The 18,863-nt window shown below is 42.3% G+C and overlaps 1 protein-coding gene across 2 annotated transcripts in view; it reads right to left on the reverse strand.

Annotated features, from left to right (window-relative positions):
- The window catches only part of DPP6 (dipeptidyl peptidase like 6), a 559,441-nt gene that overhangs the window by 486,751 nt on the left and 53,827 nt on the right, over positions 1 to 18,863 (reverse strand). Inside the window, exon 1 of one of the 2 annotated variants that reach the window (XM_042801789.1) lies at positions 10,131 to 10,408. The exons of the other annotated variant lie outside the window; for it this stretch is intronic. Coding sequence (XP_042657723.1) covers positions 10,131 to 10,181 — 51 coding nt within the window. The 5' untranslated portion in view covers positions 10,182 to 10,408. Of the gene's footprint in view, positions 1 to 10,130; positions 10,409 to 18,863 lie in introns of those variants that run through there. 2 annotated transcript variants of the gene reach the window in all.

Here is an 18,863-nt window from a genome sequence, read left to right on the forward strand (position 1 = left end):
TTGTTGTTGTTGTTTTTTTATTGTGGATATAGACATGATGGACTCTGACTAATATTGCAAAGAAACATGTAAGGACATTATATTTTATGAAAAATATCTGCATTTATACTTGCAGCCAGCTTCAAATCTTAAACACTCCAAATCACGGTCAGGTGAAGTTTAGGGACAAACACATGCATAATTCATGAAAGCACAGCCATTATTGGTAGTTCTATAGAATAAATAGTCCTTGGTAGACACTGTGCATTTGAAGGATGCACCATATTCACGGTAGCAATATAGAGCCAAATTGATATTTATGGTGTACTCACAATCCATTCAATTCTGTTTCCACTTGAACACACTGGTGAAATACAGTGCAATATTCTGTTTCAGTTACTAGCAAAAGATACACAACTTCAAGCAGAGCTCCTGATAGCCAGAGAGCGCAGAAGAGCTGCTGACTGCACAGGGTGCGCTAGGGATCTTGTTATGCCAATCTAATTAACCTGGAAAATGCTCAGCTAGCACCGTGCTCTGGGCTCACACACAGATGGAAAACGGGCTGTTCAACTATTGTGTGTGCAAGGCAGACTTCTCATAACTCCCAAGTCAGCAGAAACATTTAAGCATATGCTTAGAATTAATGTTAAACAGGTGCTTAAGTACACTGCTGAACAGGGAACGTAACAAGGAACACGCCTCTGGAGTACGTGATTTTTGCTTTAATTGCTGTTGCATACATACAGATTTTATTTATTTGTTGCCCTTAGATATTACCAACAGCCTCCTTTCCCTACCAAGACTGCAGTTCTGATAAAATCTGAATAAGAAAATTATGAGAGATTCTCTCTTTATAAAAACCATGTATCCATAAAACCCAAGTTACCAGAACAAAAAAGGAGATAAGTAAATTTTATTTTAAAAATTTCTGGAATCTTTTATAGATTTTGATTCCTATAAGAATGTCCAAATCCAACTGAATAGTAGCTTCCTTACTGAAGTTTTCAACAAATTATAAATGTAAACATACATGGTTAATCCAAACAAAATAAAATGCACAGAGAATAACATAAAAGCAAGAGGGAATATAGCATGAACTTCCCTTCCCTGATAAAAACTCTCAAACAGTGAGGTCAAGAAAGGATCAGTCATGCTGATATGAACTACAATTAATTTCTGAATTATTGGTCTACGCACAGCATTTTACATACCTTTCATGTGGACCACAGATCCGTTTTTTAACAAAGTCAATAAAATCAGAGCTCATGAATAGTAATATTCCTGCATTACAATCATTCCCTTTACAAACTAGATCTTCATAAGAGGTACTTTCAGCCCCCTCACAGCAGGATGAGAAGGCATTAATATGAGCATATTTTTCACATCCTCATAATTAGGCACAAGAAAAGAGCAATACAAGCTTATTTCTAGGTTACTTTGGTTATATCATACACTGCAGAAGAACTATTCCATATTTACAGAAAACATGCCAAGCTATCATTTCAATTTTTCTCCACGTTTTTAATAACTTCAGTCCCAAATGATGAACAAATAAAAATGTTTCATTTCCAGCATGTTTTCCAGTTTACCATCATCAGTGAAAACAAACATAAGCGAAAGTGCAAGGCATGCAGCATGCTCTGTGAAACATCTGATGGAGAGGAGCTGATGAGGTTCTCCATGGGGGACAACTTATAAATGAGATGAAGTAAAAACTCCAGAGTGCTTTTCTTATCCTGCAGCATCCTCTGGGATAACCACCTCACTCTGCTTTTCTTCTGCATGCTTTCTTAGCTTGCCCTTCACCTTTTTTTTTTTTTTTTTCATCAACTCCAGTACATTTCACTGTTTGCTACCATTAAAAAAATTCTGAATATCCGTAGCGACACAGAACTTGGTGGGGTTTTGTGTTGAGTCTCAGGTCTGAAGGCACCTGAGCCTCAGACAAACTTCTTACTCATTTCAGTGGAGTAGTAAACCCATTCAATGCAGCAAAACTTTTGCTTGAGTAAGTGCTGAATAATGACAACAGAATGAGGCCATCTAATGTGTGACTGGAATTCATGCCAAGTCTAACTGTCTCTACACATGCCTGAGTTGACAAAATCTTCTGGCTAGTATTCCCCATAGCTTGAGAGGGATTTTTCACAGCATTGATCACTCTGTTTACCATCCAGTGCTTCACTCAGGCATGCAACATTCACCACTGCAGCTAATTGCACTGTCTTGAGTAGTTGGTTTTCTCATACTTGCTTTGGCTGGACATCTGGGTGCATCTCAGGGTAACCTCTAAGGTCATTATTTCACAGTAATTAGGGATGAGATGGTGGAAATACTTCATAGTTGGTAAAGTCAATAAACATTCAGTCACACCATGGAAGAGGCCTTATCACAAACAAAATCCTGTACTGGTTGCTGGATGTGCACTGACTTTGCAATTCTTCTACTGTGCCTTGTAAGCATACAGATTGAGAACCATCTATTTACAGTCGAGGGTTGAACTCAGATTCAGCTACACATGCAACAATTCTCCCCCCTAGTCAAAATACCGTAGGCAATTCCACTGCTCCTGTTCCCACCCTTTACTTCTATAGTAATGGGATATTACTGGCCATACAGATCCCATAGGGAACATTTTGTGCTCGGAAACCATGCAAGGCACACTCTTCTTCCCAGTGCACAGCATAAGCTTTACAACACAGTGGCTCCAGGAATTCTCAGGACCTTACTAATATCACCACTGATGCACAAAGCTACTGTTTGCGAAAGCAGAGTTTTAACATAACGTTGATAATCCACTTCAAGGGCAACCAGGACACTACAAATGCAAACTTTGTCTGCTACATTGTCCTTAAAATGACAGAAAATCCACAGCATCTACAGGTGAATGTGTGCTACAGCTGGGACACAGTTATCAATGTATTGTAAGCATTCGGGCTCTAAAGGTTTAGATATATTCTGTAAATTAGATTTATTTTTTTAAATTTTATTCTCAATTGCAGCCTTTTCAAAGTGAACACTATGGGAACCTGCTAAATGTGATGATCCATTGGGAAGGAATGCCAAGCTTCCTCAGTGACAGCATTATGCATTAGTGGATTACACAAGATTTATAGTACACAAAACAATTTAATAAATAGACTTTGCTTGTTAATCTCATGTGAGTCAGTGTTTAGTACAATACTGTACAGACAACACATATGAAAACACACAGACCTAGAAGAATAAATGCATGTATTGCACTTATGATTACTTTAAACCATTTTGATTGAGTCGTTTTAAAGCCAGAGGTGCACTATAATGTTCTAGGGCAGCTCTGTAGACATGCAAATCACAGACCAAGCAGTTTCTGCAGCAAGATGGCATCTGACTGAGATGAAGTTCCTCTCCTGCTGCAGCTGGACTGTAGTGCTGTGAGACCCAACCAGCTTCTGCAGAAATATGTTGGGACCTGGAAAGATTAAAGCTCCAAACATGCATCCCATGTATTCCCACATCCCACTGCAGATGCAGTTGACAAAAACTGGAAAGATGTGCAGAGTAGTACTTGTCTCACGTAATGGCAGAGGCCTAACAGGGTGCTTAGTGTCATCTGAGATGCTCTGGAATATCTATGACTGTGTTTAAGCAACAGACTCAAGATTTAGATATCTGCAGGGTAAATGTTTATGGTTCAGCTAGTGCCCCATATTTCCTTAAGTCAATGGAGAGAAATCGGCATTTAAGAGCACAGGTTCTCTGACCCATTTTACGCATGTACATGAAAAGATGGGATGAATCATGCCCAAGACTCCACTGACTAAATCATAAAGAGAGCCCAGGCTGAATAACTTAGATGCCTACATTAAAAAAGCCAATGTTTAGTCAGGGCAATCCCATCTCCATCTCATTCTAATGAAGAACTTCAAAAGCTAGAGAAACTACCTCACTCCTACAGACTGTTCCAGCAGCTCATCACCTTCACTGTAAAAACTGGCTACTTCATCTTCTAGTCCAAAATGCTCTGACTCCAACTTCCAGCTTTGAATCTTGTTCTGTCTTTGTTGGCTACATTAAAGAGCCTGTTGTTACTAGAGGTTTTGTACCAACCAGAAGTGTTCTTAGGCATGATTCTCTATTGCCTTTCCCTTTATACAGTCAGTTAGACCAATACTAAGTGAGTGCAAAGCTCTGCCAAGAAATGGGACCTATCCGAGATATACAGGAGTAATACTTGGTGCAAAGGAACAAGCTATGAAATATCTTCCAGCAGTTGAAAGACTCATTCCAAAGTGCAGAGAGGGAAACTCTCCTCATCAAATAAAGACTCAGGCCATCAACATCTCCAAAACTTACATTTTACCTATTTATCTTTAGAAAGAACAAGCAAATTAATGAACAAAAGTAACCTCTCAAATACAGATGACTGCAAAGCTGTCTTCCCGATTGCAGACAGCTCTGTGGCTCCGTTGCTTCTCAGGGCTCTACTGAATGACAGCTGAGTGGGTAGCAGTAAAATCATAACATTCCCTTCAATTTCTGTTCTCTTACTGTTTGGGGAAAGCAGTGAAGAGACTCAGAAAGAGAGGAGAGGGGATAGACTATCCTGTGAACAGTGAGACGACTCAGAGGAGGGAGGAAAAAATGAACACATAAGTGTTCCTACTTCCCTTGCAAGCAAGAGGAATCAGAGGAGCTGCTGGCTAATACTGAAGAGAGAGATGCAGGTGGGGAACCACCAACAGAGTCAAGATTTTGAACCTTCCCAATTATGAGAATTAAAGTTAGACCACAAGCCCCCCCTTCATTCTCACATTGCTAAATAGTGAGCTAGCAATGTGGATTACTTCACATGACTGCCAAAGTTATTCTAACACAGCCTGGCCCCACGTATTTCTCACGGAACTTGCAACTTCAGTGGAACCCTTATCATTTTCCAATACATCATTGTCGTGGTTTGAGCCTGGTCGGCAACCAACCCCCGGAGGTGGTCACCCTCCCTTCCCCCTCCCCACCTGGGAATGGGGGAGGGAATTAGAGGGGTGAAGGGAGACTCGCAGGCTGAGATAGGAACAGTTTAATAATGACAATAAAACGAGAACAATGATGATAATAGGAAAAAAAAGAGTAAATATATAAACAGGCAACGCACAATGTAATTGCTCACCACCCACTAACCAATACCCAGCCTGTTCCCAGCCAGCGACCCCGAGATACCAAGATCCCGCAATCGCAATCCTGGAAGTGAGAGAGAGAGAGCTCCTTCCCAACCACCCCTCCTCTGTACAGTGAGCATGACGTTCCATGATATGGAATATTTCACTGGCCAATTTGGGTCTGGTGCTCTGGCCGTGCTCCCTCTCTGCTTCCTGGGTCCATGGGCAGACTCTGCACTTCTGTCCCCTACGAAAGAATGTAGGGTATCTCTAGGTACATCAAGTGGACAATGCTGAGATCCTACTGGATATTTCCTTGTGGAGCTCTTTGCCATCCCACCTTAAATGTGCAAAGACTTAATTCCTATCACTAGCAACATGACATTAGAACTGGCCTAGCACATGGTACAGTGTTTCCACTGGGCCACAATGCAGCAATTCCAGTACCTCCTATGGATTGTGTACCCCCTACTGCATATATTATCCTAACAAAGGTGAATGCTTGTTCCTCTTTATGCCTGAATACCAGACTTTTACAGTCCTTAAAATGCAACTTTTCCTCTCACTAAGCCGCAGCAGCCCAAAGATCTTTTGCTGCAATTCTTGCTGTAGTTTGGCAAATTAATTTCTGCCTGGCTTTAAACTTCAGTTGGAGTCATGATAGCTCATCTTCTCCTGCTTTCACCTCTGGACGATACCACAGCTCCCTTGCTTTCAGCTCTGGAGGTCTCTGTGCCCCAGCTGAGGTAGCAGACAGCTAATGAATAGTACACAAAATCTGGACTGCATTTGGCTTCTATGTCAAGTGGAATCTGAGACAGAGGGAAGGATAAAGTAGCAGGAAGTCTGCACTGGATCAGAAACTCCACTACCTACTTCAGCGTGGGAGTTTCAAGAAAAATTAATCTCTATGCAGCTTCTTTACCCCATGGTAGAACAGCTGTATTCTTGGCTGGGAAGCATTACGCCATGTTTCAGTGCAAAGTGATTGATCACTGCAAGCAATAAACCTGTCAGTAAAATATGGCAAATAAGGGAAATTACAATGGAACATCAATGTCTTTTATTTATGTTTTTAATATTAATTTACTGCTCATAGGAGGCACCAGAAATACCAAATGGGCAGGAGCAAAGCTGGATTTTCAACTCGGCTACACCAGTGTGTCTCCAGGAAGAGCACGAGCACTCCAAGGACAAAAGTAACTTACTCTTCATGCCATTTGTACCCTTGAGGTCTCCGAGGCCTCAGAGGTGCCAGCAGACTTGCTAGGGGATACCACTTGACGCTGGGTTTATTTTTATTTGTTTTCTATGTGTACAACCAAACTGCTGCTGAGTTGGGATTTAAATGGTTAAACTATACATCTAAATCTCCAGACTGTTGTACAAGTCCTCTCAATGAACCAGAACTGCCTCTTTTGCCCGATTCATAAATTATCACCGGATTAAAGCAGAAAAGTGACACATCCATCACAGTTTCTCTTAGTAGTTTCCAAACATCAGAGCAGCTCCTGGCTAGACTGAAATTCAGAACAAGAGTTTCACAACCACATCCATCTAACAGAGATAGCCAGCTACAGCAGAGTGCTCGCTCCTTTCACTGACAACTAAATGTGCCAAAATAACAGCATGCTCACATACAGCACATTAAATTTTGCCTTCAATACCCCTATGCACGCTCACTAAGTCCACCTAATTGCCTACATCAGAAGGTAGAAGCTCCTTTCTATCTCAACTGCACCAATACCTCTACCAAATTGAGTTCTCAGGATTTGCATGGGTGTACATAAGAGAATAATCTGGCACTGCTCCAAAGGTCCTCTTCAAAGCAGCTCTTTCTGATGTATTTGCTTGCAAATCCATTTAAAAAAAAAAAAACAAACAAAAAAAACAAACAAAAAAACCCCAAACACATATATGATAGATCATTCCCTGGGAAGACACAGGTAAAAGTAGAATAAAAGAAGTGTAGTTGGTATTATTGTCCTTGACCTGACAACTGAAGTGTAAGAGAAAAGACAGGAATATTTTAATGAAATAAATTATACAGCTGTACCTAAGGTTAGGATCAAATGTAAGTGCATTAAATTTATCTCCAAAGGCAATAAACATTTATCTCCACACCCTACTGTTGCATTTTAACTTGAAAAAGACTGTGGAAAACTCATGGGGTATGTCAGTTCTTACTAGAAGAAACCACTGTGTATTAATCACTCCCTACAGTATTTATGTACAATTAAGAGAAATCCCATTGTAAGAGCTTGAACTATTTCTATAAGTTAAATTCCCCTGGCTCAAATGATGAATGGGAAATAGAGCAGTAAAATTAAAAATAGGCACCTTTCCAGGTAAATGTTGTTGTTTAAAAAAGCCAAAACAAAGCCCTAGTGAAATACTGTCACAGGGATAAAAACATTTATCTCAGTGTCAGAAGAATGGCTTCATTCTTACTGGTCTAATTAGGTCATAAAGAAGTCACAGGTGTAGTGACTCCATGAGCTATCACTGCACTTAAAAAGGGCCCACTGCACGGCCAGGGACCACTGTGCCAGTATTATCACTTGCTGTCACATCATTTTAAGAATGAAATAGCTCAATTTAAGAAAGATTTTTAAAGAGAAGAAAAATCAATACATAGTTAGAAGCTTGTCAGGATTCTAAGCAACAGCAAAACTGCCAGAAAACAAACAAAACAGAAGAAAAGCATGGTGGGCTTTGAAGTTTAAATGACTTTTCAAATTCTGCTAGGCAATTAATGCAGTGCACACTGTAATGCACCTCCTGGACTCCACACACACCCAACCCCATATTCTCAATCACTGCCAGGTATGTGAGAGAATACACTCACAGCATTAGGTTTTGACATGACTAGTGCAGGATTCTAATTTTAATTGCAGCCAAAGTGATAAATGAGTAAAACCAGTATTTTTTTAAACAACAGCTTAAAGTAAAGAAGTAGTAGACTTAATGTGCTAGAACTTCCATCGAAAGGATATATGAGATTTCAGGAATAGGTCCAATAATTATTATCTTGAAGTAATATAAAATCTGTCCAGACATCTTAAAGCTCAAATATTCACCTAAATGTAATTCTTGCTCAAATAAACAGCAGGTCCAGTTGCAACCATCGACCAGATTAACACAGAAACCAGGTGTGTGTGGTTTAGATGGCGCATAAAAACACAGGCATTAATTAAAGAAATCATCTGTGTCAGTGTAACAGTTTCCTTGCGTTGAAATTTCACCAACAGTGTCTCAAAAATTAGTTCTTCAAAGCAAAACCTTGCATTCAGGTCCAGGGAGACTGGGCCGAGTGACAGTAAGAAATACCAGTGATTTAGCAGCCTGGGGGGCCAGATCCTGCTCCTGTTTGAATCCCAGGCAAAAACTACTGTCTCTGGCAGAAGGTTTTGAATTGTGGACAGCCCCTGCTACTCAGCTCCGTGTGCAGATCGATCGCTCCAGCCTTTGCTCATCTCGCAGAGGTGTGGAAATGCGGATCCATTTTGCCACGCTCAGAAGCGCTAGCCAAAAATCCCAGCAGAAGCTCCAGCCCTTTGCTGAGTGGCCATGGGGGAATCCCTGCCCGCTCATCATTCCCTGACTTCACAGACCAGAAAGGAAAATGTGCAAGAGATATTTATTAATTCTGTGACATTGTGTATGTAAATGAGGTTAATACTGTACTTTAATTGAACAGTGTCATCTCAGGTGGTTAATTATTTTTTCTTATTGATAGATAACATCCTAATCAAAGACTATAATGACCTCTAGGATCAGTAGCTTAAGCAAATAATAATCTCAATTTCCCCACGTTAAAAAAGTTCCAGCACCAGATATTTCCCATGCATTTAAAAGCCATTATGAAAGGAGTGCAATGCAACCACACAGGCTGTGAAATTCTCATGGAAAAATGTTTGCAGAAGTTCCCATTCAGTTCCCTTAGTTGAATTCACAGGTCACATAGCATTGCACCTTCCTCTTAAAAACTACTGCCGGAAAAAGGCAGTATTATTGGAGGTGGAAAAGGAAGCATTTTCTTAAAAAGCCAGCGAAGCATTTTATTATGGAACTTAATTAAAGGATAGAGAATACTTTGGCTGCTTCTTGAACACGTCAACACAAGGCATGAGAGACACATATACTAACTTTGCCTTAAATATTAGAATTTCCCCTCACAGGGGAGGCAAGAAACAGATACGAGCACTTCCCTCGAGAGGAGGGAGGGGACGGCAGACCAACAGGTACCCTTTGAAAGCTCCAGATTATCTGAAATAAGTTGTTTATAAAGCAAAGAGCCCTGAAGCCACCACGTTCCGCACCGCGGGGTGCCCACCCGCATCCCCCCCCCCCCCCCCCCCAGCAGCGCGCTGTCCCCGGGGACGCCCGCATGGGGGGTATCCCCCCACCCCCCCGGCAGCCCCACCGCCCCTGGGGGGCAAGCCAGCAGGCAAAACACACAACTGTATTTCCATCAGCACAAGATGGCAACCAGCATTTCTTCCGGGAGAGCAGCTGGCTGCTTTATTTTTTATTTTTTTTTTTCCTTAAGGGGTGGAGGGGGAGAGATGATTTAAAAGGCATCCCGAAAGGATTTGTTTGGTTTTTTTTTTTTTTCAAAAAAAAAAAAAAAAAAATAATGGCAACAAGACAAATGTTTTCACTAGTAAAGCCGGAGGAAAGGCAAGGTAACCCCCACCCCACCCCAGCTCACACAGACACCGTGGGCATCAACTTGGCGAAGTTGGCCGTGCCCGGAGCCCGCCGGGCGCTCAGCCCGCCCCAGCACTGCCCAGCCCCGGCCCCGGCGCCCCCCAGCCCCCCTTCTAGAAAGGGGGGACGCCCCAGCAGCCCCCCGCATCCCCAGCGACCCTCCTCTCGAGGGGGAGGACGGACACCAAGGGAAGATGCAGCCGCGGCAGCGGAGGATCCGCACCGACCGTGCGGGCTCCGGGCAACCCCAGCCCCGCCACTTACTTCCAGTCACCGGAGGCGCCAGCAGCAGCCACTTACCATCATGTTTCCTTGCATTTTAGCCGTTTGAAACATTGCCTTTTCCTTCATTTTTGCCGTGTGTGTGCGTGCGTGTGCTGTTCTCCCAGAGTTACTTAATCCAGCGGCTGGATCACTTTAGTGAAGAACTGGCGTGCACTTGGCGATGGCTCTTTTTGGTGTGGAGTGGAGGGGACTACGAGCAGCAGAGGGGGAAGGATGCCTGCTTTCTTCTTTTTTTTTTTTTTTTTCTTTTCTTTTTTTTTTTTCTTTTCCCTTCCCCACCCTTTCAATATATATTTTTCCTTTTGCCCACCAAAAAAAAAAAAAAAAAAAAAAAAAAAAAAAGGAAATAAAATCAAACAGCCCCTGTCAAAGGGGAGGTGAGGGAGGAGCGGCGGCGGGGGGCAGCCGGGCTCAGTCACCACCCGGATTTTTGCCCTGCAGGGTGGGGTGGGCAGGAGGGAGCCGCACACACGCCCCCCGCCCCGGCCATGCCCGCCCCGGGGCCGCCGAGCCGAGGCCACCCCGGGAGAGCGGTGGCAGAAAAAGGCGGGGGAGGACGGGGGGGGTGCGTGTGGGAGATGGGGTACGACAACGGACGGAACGGGGACGGGGGACACACACAATAAATAAAAAGAGGAAGCTGGAGAAGGCGGAGGGGCGACTGCCCCCGCCTCCCCTGGCTGTGCCCGGCTCGCTGCTCTCCCGGGGGGGTGCACACGCTTTTTACAAACAGGAACCGGGGAGGGGGCCGGGGGGGGGGGGGGGGGGGAAGAGGAGCCGCCTCTCCCGGCGTTAACTGTTCACCGGCTGGAGCCGGCGCGGCCCCAGCCAGGCCCCGTCTGATGCAGGGAGGGTGGGAAATGGAAATACCGCTGCCGCGGGGGAGCGGGGGCCGCACGCCGCGTTTCCACGGCTGCGCCCCGGCCCCTCAGCCCACCCCCCAGCTACTCAGCCCCCCCTTCCCTCCCCCCCCCCCCCCCCCCGCAGCCCCCCCGCTCCAGGGATGCGCAGGGCGCTCTCGGGGGCCGCTCCCAGGGACCTCCAGGATTTGAGATGCGGGGGGGGGAACCCCGCCGCACACCCCAAGGAAGGGGCAGGGGCTTGCCGGAGCTCGTCCCCCCCCCGCCCCCGCTACGGGGAAGTGCCGAGGCAAGGGCACAGCCCGTGTCTGCAGCCGAACCCCGGCCATACCCTTCGCTCCTTTTTTTTTTTTTTTCTGTGAGGTCGCCCACCGCTGCGAGCTGCCGCCCCCAGCTCAGCTGCCCCACAGGTGGCTGGAGATGGTCCCTCTCCCTCCCGCTGCCCTCCCCGCCTTGGTGCAGCTTCCCAGCCATCTGCCCATCCCAAAGGTTTACACCTCAGCCTGCACACATGGCAGAAATTCTTTGCAGGGAGCGGTCTCTTTTGCCTCTCCCTGATGTGCCAGAAGTAATTACAGCCAGCTCCAGGAGACTTAGGTGCCCATCGGTTTCATTCGGCATGAACAGGGCTGCTTCAGATATTGCCCACTCAAAAGGAGAGAAGAAACTCTGGGAAGAAAGTGATTTGCTTAATAACTGAGAAGGGAAACCAAGAAGTAAAACCAGAAACTCTTGACATCCAAGGTATAACCAATCCAACGGCTAGAGCAAAAGCTCTCTTTTTTCAGTGGGGGAACTGCAGACCCTTCCCTGGGTCCTTTAGGTATGCCCATCTGTAGCACCTTGAACCCTGGTCCTTCACAGCTTGCAGAATCTTCATTTCCCAGGCAATGGCTGTTCACTAGAAATAGGACACAACATGTGCAATCCCATAGTATTGCTCACTCTGTATTTTTCTTTAAGCCACCCAGCTGCTGAAATATATTCAGATGCAAAACCTCTCATCTACGATGTTAAGTCTGTGTCTTAAAAATGATGGCAATGGGGAAGTGAGACCCCCAGGACATTCATGGGAAATGCCAACAGCAGATGATGCTGGTATGTCACCCTTTACTTGCAATCTTGACTATTTTCCCCCTTCTCTTTATTTGGGAACTGCTTACACCTCATACAAGGTGCATCTTGAGTAAGAAGCTCTTCACTGTGTTCCTCAAACTCTCGTCTCTTTTGCTTTCTTTACTTCAATTTTGATGTTTTATCAAGCAGTTCCTGTTGCATCTCAATATTTTACCCTCAGGTGTTTTAATTATGTATGAACGCAAAATATTTGTTATCTACTTCACAGTTAGTAGTCCCACTCGCCTCCTGCATTACTTTACACACCAGTAGAATTACTTACCATATACTGAACTCTGGCAATAGTGGGTCTTTGGATATTTTTCCCTCAGCTTTGTCATAGTGCAGTTACTGGGTTTGTCTGCTTATTTTTATTTAATATTTAATTTATGTGCTATTGGCATAACCGTAGCAATTGCTTTGATTAAAACAGCTTTGTTTAAAGTTGAGACTACTGGCAAAATTCTTAGTTTCACCTTTGACAGTATCTAGCTGTTGAATTGGGGTTTTTCTTATTAAACACCAACCCGGGTGCATTTGGCCCGCATTTGTACATTACTGTGTTTCCACTCCTCCCATGAACCCCATGCTCCCATCATCATAATCCAAAGATCTCATGAGAGATAGGAAACAAAAGTCAGTCTTTTGCAATGCTGTGCGAAATGACAACATTGGTAATGTTGGGGCAAAAATATCCCACTATGAGAGAGAAATTCCTGATTTACAGCTTTTAGTTCTTTTTTTTTTTTTTTTTGACTCACTTGACACTTTGAGAAAAGACACAGTGAGTGTCTTCTCTCTGAAAGTTTTATGACCAGAGTCCACCTTCGGAGGTTTCCAAAAGCCAAATGGATAAAGCTCTGATCAACCTGGTCTGATCTCAGAGCTGACCCTGCTCTGAGGAGGAGGTTGGGCCAGAGACCTCCTGAGATCTCTTCCAGCGTCCATTATCCTATGACCCATAAGAACACAGCACTCCAAACCCAGTGACCTTATTTGTTACAGATTAAAATGTCTATTTAAGAAATTACTGTTGTGTCATTTCAAACTAAAATGATTCCAGAACTGCATCCCTCATGTTCCCAAAGATTATGGGTTCTGATTATGACTTTTGGCTGATATTTTTCATGTCTGAACCACTTTCGTTTGGAAGATGGAACACCTAAGACTTGCTCCCGGATCTTGAAGTGTGAGGCTAACTTGTGCTGCAGATTCGTAGCCCGAGCTGTGCTTCTTGTACTTGGGGTACAGCGGTGATTCCATTGCAAATAGTCAATGAAACTGTCCTTCAGGTTTGGCACATTTAAGACAGCTACAAGTGATATTACCACATTACTCCCTCAAGTACATTAACCCCACTGGACTCATTTTCATCTAACATTCAAACAAATTGAGCTTTTCTTCTTGATGGATGTTTTTCATGTCATTTTAATGGAAATTCATGAGAGCTGCAATAAATAACTTACTCTTACTGAACAAGGAACCAACTTTGTTGTGCTTAGGAAGTAAAATGGTGAATTCAGAAAGATGATGTGAAATTTCTTCCACATTTTTGTAGGGAACATTTTTTACTTTATTTGAATGATGTGGAAGGCTAGCCAATCTCCTTGAGACCCAAGAAAGTAGTATGATTTAAGTAGCTAAAAAGCTTGCTGGTGGTTATTCTGTATTTAAGGCCAAAGATCTGTTCCAGAAAACCTCAGTAAAACATAAAAATGTTTCTTCATCATATCAGGCTTTTTATCAGAGGAAAATTGTCAACATTCCTGACTTTTGCATTCATTACGTTAGTCTCAGTACACCTCCTTTGTCAGCAGAGTTACTTCTGCTATAAACATGGTAAAGTTAAGCCTAGACTTAACAGTAAGATCTTAAGTGAAACTCCTGTATAAGGAGGGGTTTTTCTGCAATCTGTCCATTTCTATCCAAGGTGCATACTATGAGGAAATCCCTGGGAACTCAGACAGGTCTTGTTTTATATCTGATATAGAGATATTCTCCATATCTCGGGTACTATGACAAAACCAAAATGGCATCTTCATCCACAAACATTTTTATAGGCCATTTTGAGGAAATGTGCTTTTCTCACATCCCTCACAGAATGAGATATATATATAAAAAAAAAAAAAAAAAAGAAAAAAAGAAAAAGGAAAAGAAAGTCTTAGAGATATTCTATTATTTGTGGGTTTCAGTACTCTGAGGCTGACTTTCTTTATCTGAAAAGGAACACAGGCTACAATGCTTACATCCTATTCACAGTACTTTATTTAAAGCTATGATGATAAGAGAGTGGGAGAATTTATTTTATCAAATAAAACCCATTCAGTGCGTTTGATGCTGGCTCTCCTTCTCACTAGCCAAACAAGCCTGGGAACAGTCCTTCTGAATAGAAGGAAAGAATTAAGTTCACACAGTATTAGTTGGCTGCACAGCACAGACTTTTATTTATTCGGTACTTTTAAAGAAAAATATTTTAAGGATGTAAGACCACAGACAAATACAACAGCTGTTGTATTAAAAGCCAGTTCTAAGAGTATCAGGATTTCACATTCTCTCCTTAATTTAAGCTTACTTTTTATTCTATTCAGTAGAAGAATTTGTGTTTTCAAAATGTAAGATATGGCTTTTTCTTCTCAGTTGGACACTTTTGTGAGGATCCCATTTTCTTCCTGTCAGCCTGATCCAAAAGCCTGTGCTCAGGCTTCTCTCTAGCCTAATTTCAATACTGTGCTCTTTAAGATCAGGCCACCATACTACACCTTCGCCCTGAAATCTCCCCATCCCTCACACAGGGTCCACAGCACATTGTTTTGTCATGCAACCCACATCATCTTCCCTTCACTGGGCCAGTAGGTCGAACTGAGCATCAGGGGGAGTCTGATTTGCATTTTCTGTCAAGCAATCAGGAAAGCTGGTGCTTTTCAGTAGAAATGCTGAGGAGGAACCCAACCCAAATGCTTGAGATGAGATCATTCAGACTGGAAGGACCTCAGAAGGTCTTTGGCCCAACCTCCTGCTCAAGCAGGGTCAGCTCTGTTGTCAGACCAGGTTGCTCAAAGCTTTGTCAAGTCATGAGTCTTGAAATCCTCCAGGAATAGGGACCACACAGCCTCACTAGGCAACTTGTTCTGATAGCTGACTGTTCTCAAAGGGAAAAAGATTTTCCTTATATTCAGTCTTAACTCTTGTTTTAACTTAGGCCCATTGCCTCTCAACCTCCTGCCATACCTCACTGTGAAGATCTTGGCTCCATCTCCTTGTTAACATCCAAAGAAACTAGAAAGCTGCTGTCAGGTCCCCTCCAAACCCATCTCTTCTCCAGGCTGAACAAGTCCAGCTCCCCCAGCCTCTCTGCAAGGGGTAAGTGTTCCAGCCCCTGGTTATCCTGGTGGCTTTCTGCTGAACTTGCTCCAATTTGTATCAGTCTTGTACTGGGGGCCCAGAACTGAACTACAGATGTGGTCTAATGAGTGCCAAGAAAAGGGGATAACTGCTGAGGGAGAGATCATCTGTAGTATTTCCTTTGCTATTACAACATTCAAGAGGAATAGGATTGCTGATATCCCAGATGAAATGGTTGTTATATTGGGCAAGCCTAATGGAAGTCAGAAACAGAGCTTTAGTAACAGTAAAGATATTCCATAATGGTGTTGAGTAGTACAATACAGAAAAAAAAAAGACAGTTGCAACAAGCAACCTTTTTTTGTTCCTAAGTGGATCAATTTTGAGAATTCTGTTACTCAAGCCATGCTAAATATCTATTCTGAAAAATCTTCACTCCTACTATGCTAGAACTTTGCCTATATATTTACAACCATAGTGATTTCTCCTTCTAGTCTTGTCTTCTAGAGAAGTCTAGGCTTATCTTCTAGAGAAGAAATTGGAGAGACAGATAAAGTAAATATACTGTTAAATAAATTTTAAAATTACTTCTGAGGATCGCTAATTCTTCATGAAATTAGAATAATGACAGAGCAGCTGCTGTTAAAAAGTTAATATTTGCTAGCTCTTACTGCATGAGGGTACTTAAGCCATGTTTGTTAACCTAAATGGGAGAGAAGAGTCTGAAAAAGGGAAATAATATTATCTCAGAAAAGATCCTCTATTTATTCTGTTTTCCGAGGAAAAAAGGAATATGATAGGGACCACTGAATTTTAGAATGATTTGTCTCTGTACCATTAACTTTTTTTAAAAAACCCTTAGCTGCATTTTGGTGGGTTACTGCCAACATCGTCACTGTGTGGTGACATTCTTCTCCTCTCCCCATGTTCTCCATCTTATTTCTTTGCAAGCATGGCCATACACTTCTCATCCCTCCCAGTGAAATATAGGACTTGAAAACTTTGCATGCTCAGGAAATTTGCAATGGCATAGCTGAAAACTGTTGCCTTTGAGAAAAGAGTTACCTCCTGTTACACCAATAGGAATGTATTTTACACCAATAGTAACCTATTGTAAAATACACAAATTCGTATTGGTGTAACCCCCTGTTACACCAATTGGAACGTATTTTCCCAAAGGTATAATTGGAGAGTTTATTTGTCATGTACCAACTCCATCTTGGGGAAAACAGTGGGCAGCTCAACACATCTGGTTTCTTCTGACACTACTTAGACACTAAATGCCCATATATGTGCTTTGACATTTAGTTCTTAGAAAACATGGTAATTTATTAGATTCATCAGGGATTTGGCTTGAGACACATCACCTCTGGACAGCTACCTGGAATGCAGTCAACTCCCCATTATCCACAAGTGAATTATTCAGCTGCAAATGGACCATAAGATGGGTACAGAGATCCCCAGCTTGTTTTCATACGGTCCATAATAAACCCAAGAAATTACAGGTTCACATGGGGCACTGCCTGCATGTTGTTATGATGACACCTCAACTAGCCTAGACAGAAATTTCCACTGTGTTCTCATAAAAGCAGATCAGATGGGAGGTCTCATACTAAGATCCATAGCACTATTGGACATGCTCTATTTTTACCTTGTTAGGTAGAAGCACCAAGCATATATTTCAAATTCTGGGACTCAGATGAGTCCCTGTCCATACTGGGCACATGGGTTTTTTTCCTAAGCCAGGCAGCAGATATACACCATAGCACAGCCTGGGCATGAGGCAATGTTGATGGCTGCAGGCTAGGACAGGAGGGCAAAATCTGGAAGACTCTCCTAGTACAGATTCCCCCTTAAAGCTGCCGTTTTTTTCACATTTTCAGCTTCTAAACTCCATTAATAAAAGCTAAAAATATACTGAATTGAAATAATTACTTTGCCATGAATGAAATTGTTGAAATTGCTAAGTGATTCAGAGTAGGAGGAAAAGCATTCAGAATATACTTTCTGTGTAATGGTTGGGCATATGAAATTTAAATACATGGCAATACTAGGAAAATCTGGGCAGAATCATTAGACTCACTAATGGGAACAGGAAGATGCTAAGAGGAAGCATTACAAGAGCTTGCTTTTCAGGCAGGTACCACTTCTGGTTAATCAGAGCTAGTATTATTTTTTTTTCTTTAAAAACTGCAGGTTCTGTAGTAGAAATGACATACAACTCATTAATCACTTCTAGCAAGTATCCTCACCCTTAAATGTACTTTGGATTTCCAGCTGGACTTCACCAATTCCAGTGCCTAACCAATACATCACATTGTCTTTACTAAATTAAGAGTATCCTGTGCTACCCAACTTCTCCCTGTAGAAGTGGGTACTGCAGAGTTTTAAAAAACAAACACATAAAAATACACAGAAGCATAACTAAAACATGGTAAGCTAAAAGCAACATATGTGCTAAGTTTTTTTTCATTAACACTGAATTGAAAATATATAGACTTGTGTTAAACATTTGAAAGTTTGTTATGCAACAGATTTTATCCTCCAAAACAATTATATTTCAATACCATTCTGACAGCTATATTTTTTAATGACAATTATGTTGAGAAGGGAAAAAGCATCAAAGTCCCCTTCACTCAAGTGTTCACTCCTGACAGTGATTCCAGCAAAGTTGGAAAGATATCAAACCACAAGTCATAGAACCAAGAAGAATCTCACATGTTGCCAAGAAAACGTCAAGCATTAAGAGCCAAGAAAGCTCATCCCACTGAAATCAACAGAAGTCCTACCATTGAATCCCACAGCAACAGCCAGGGGCTAGCCATAAACGTTCCTTCAAGGTAAAACACCACCATGAGTCAAGCTTGCTATTGGTATAGAACAGTACAGTTCCCACTTCAGCCAAGTAGAAAATCTGGCCCCACAAATGCATCTTCTTTTTAATAGATGCCCTAGTGATGGCAAATTATTCAGAAGGCTTTCTGCCTTTGGTATATGTTATTTCAGTATTTCAATGCAGCAGACTTGCAGATAACTTATTTTGTGAATATCAATGTATTTATATTTAATTCATGACATTGTATAGGATCTTTTAGGTAGATAATTTAATGCTTGCCAACTTCCATTAATCTTTAACTAGACTTTCTAGCCTGGAAGACATACTGAAACGTTCTATTTCAGATCAGGTGGGTCTATGTTTTTATTAAAGAGCCAATTTTTTTTTCTTTCATTGTGTTACGGATGATTAAATTTCTCTGCTAATTATCGGTATCACCTCAGAACATCCTGTGCCTGAAAAAAATATTTCAACAAAATAAGACTACATTTAATTGCATTACTCCTTTTTTTCTTTATGATGAGGGGTTGATATAAGCCTGTCAATTCGCATTGAGTTCTTCTCCACCTTGAGGCCAATGCTAATGTTTCTTGC

The sequence above is a fragment of the Tyto alba genome, unplaced genomic scaffold, assembly GCF_018691265.1.
Source record: "Tyto alba isolate M040663 unplaced genomic scaffold, T.alba_DEE_v4.0 Super-Scaffold_38, whole genome shotgun sequence".
Taxonomy (NCBI): domain Eukaryota; kingdom Metazoa; phylum Chordata; class Aves; order Strigiformes; family Tytonidae; genus Tyto; species Tyto alba.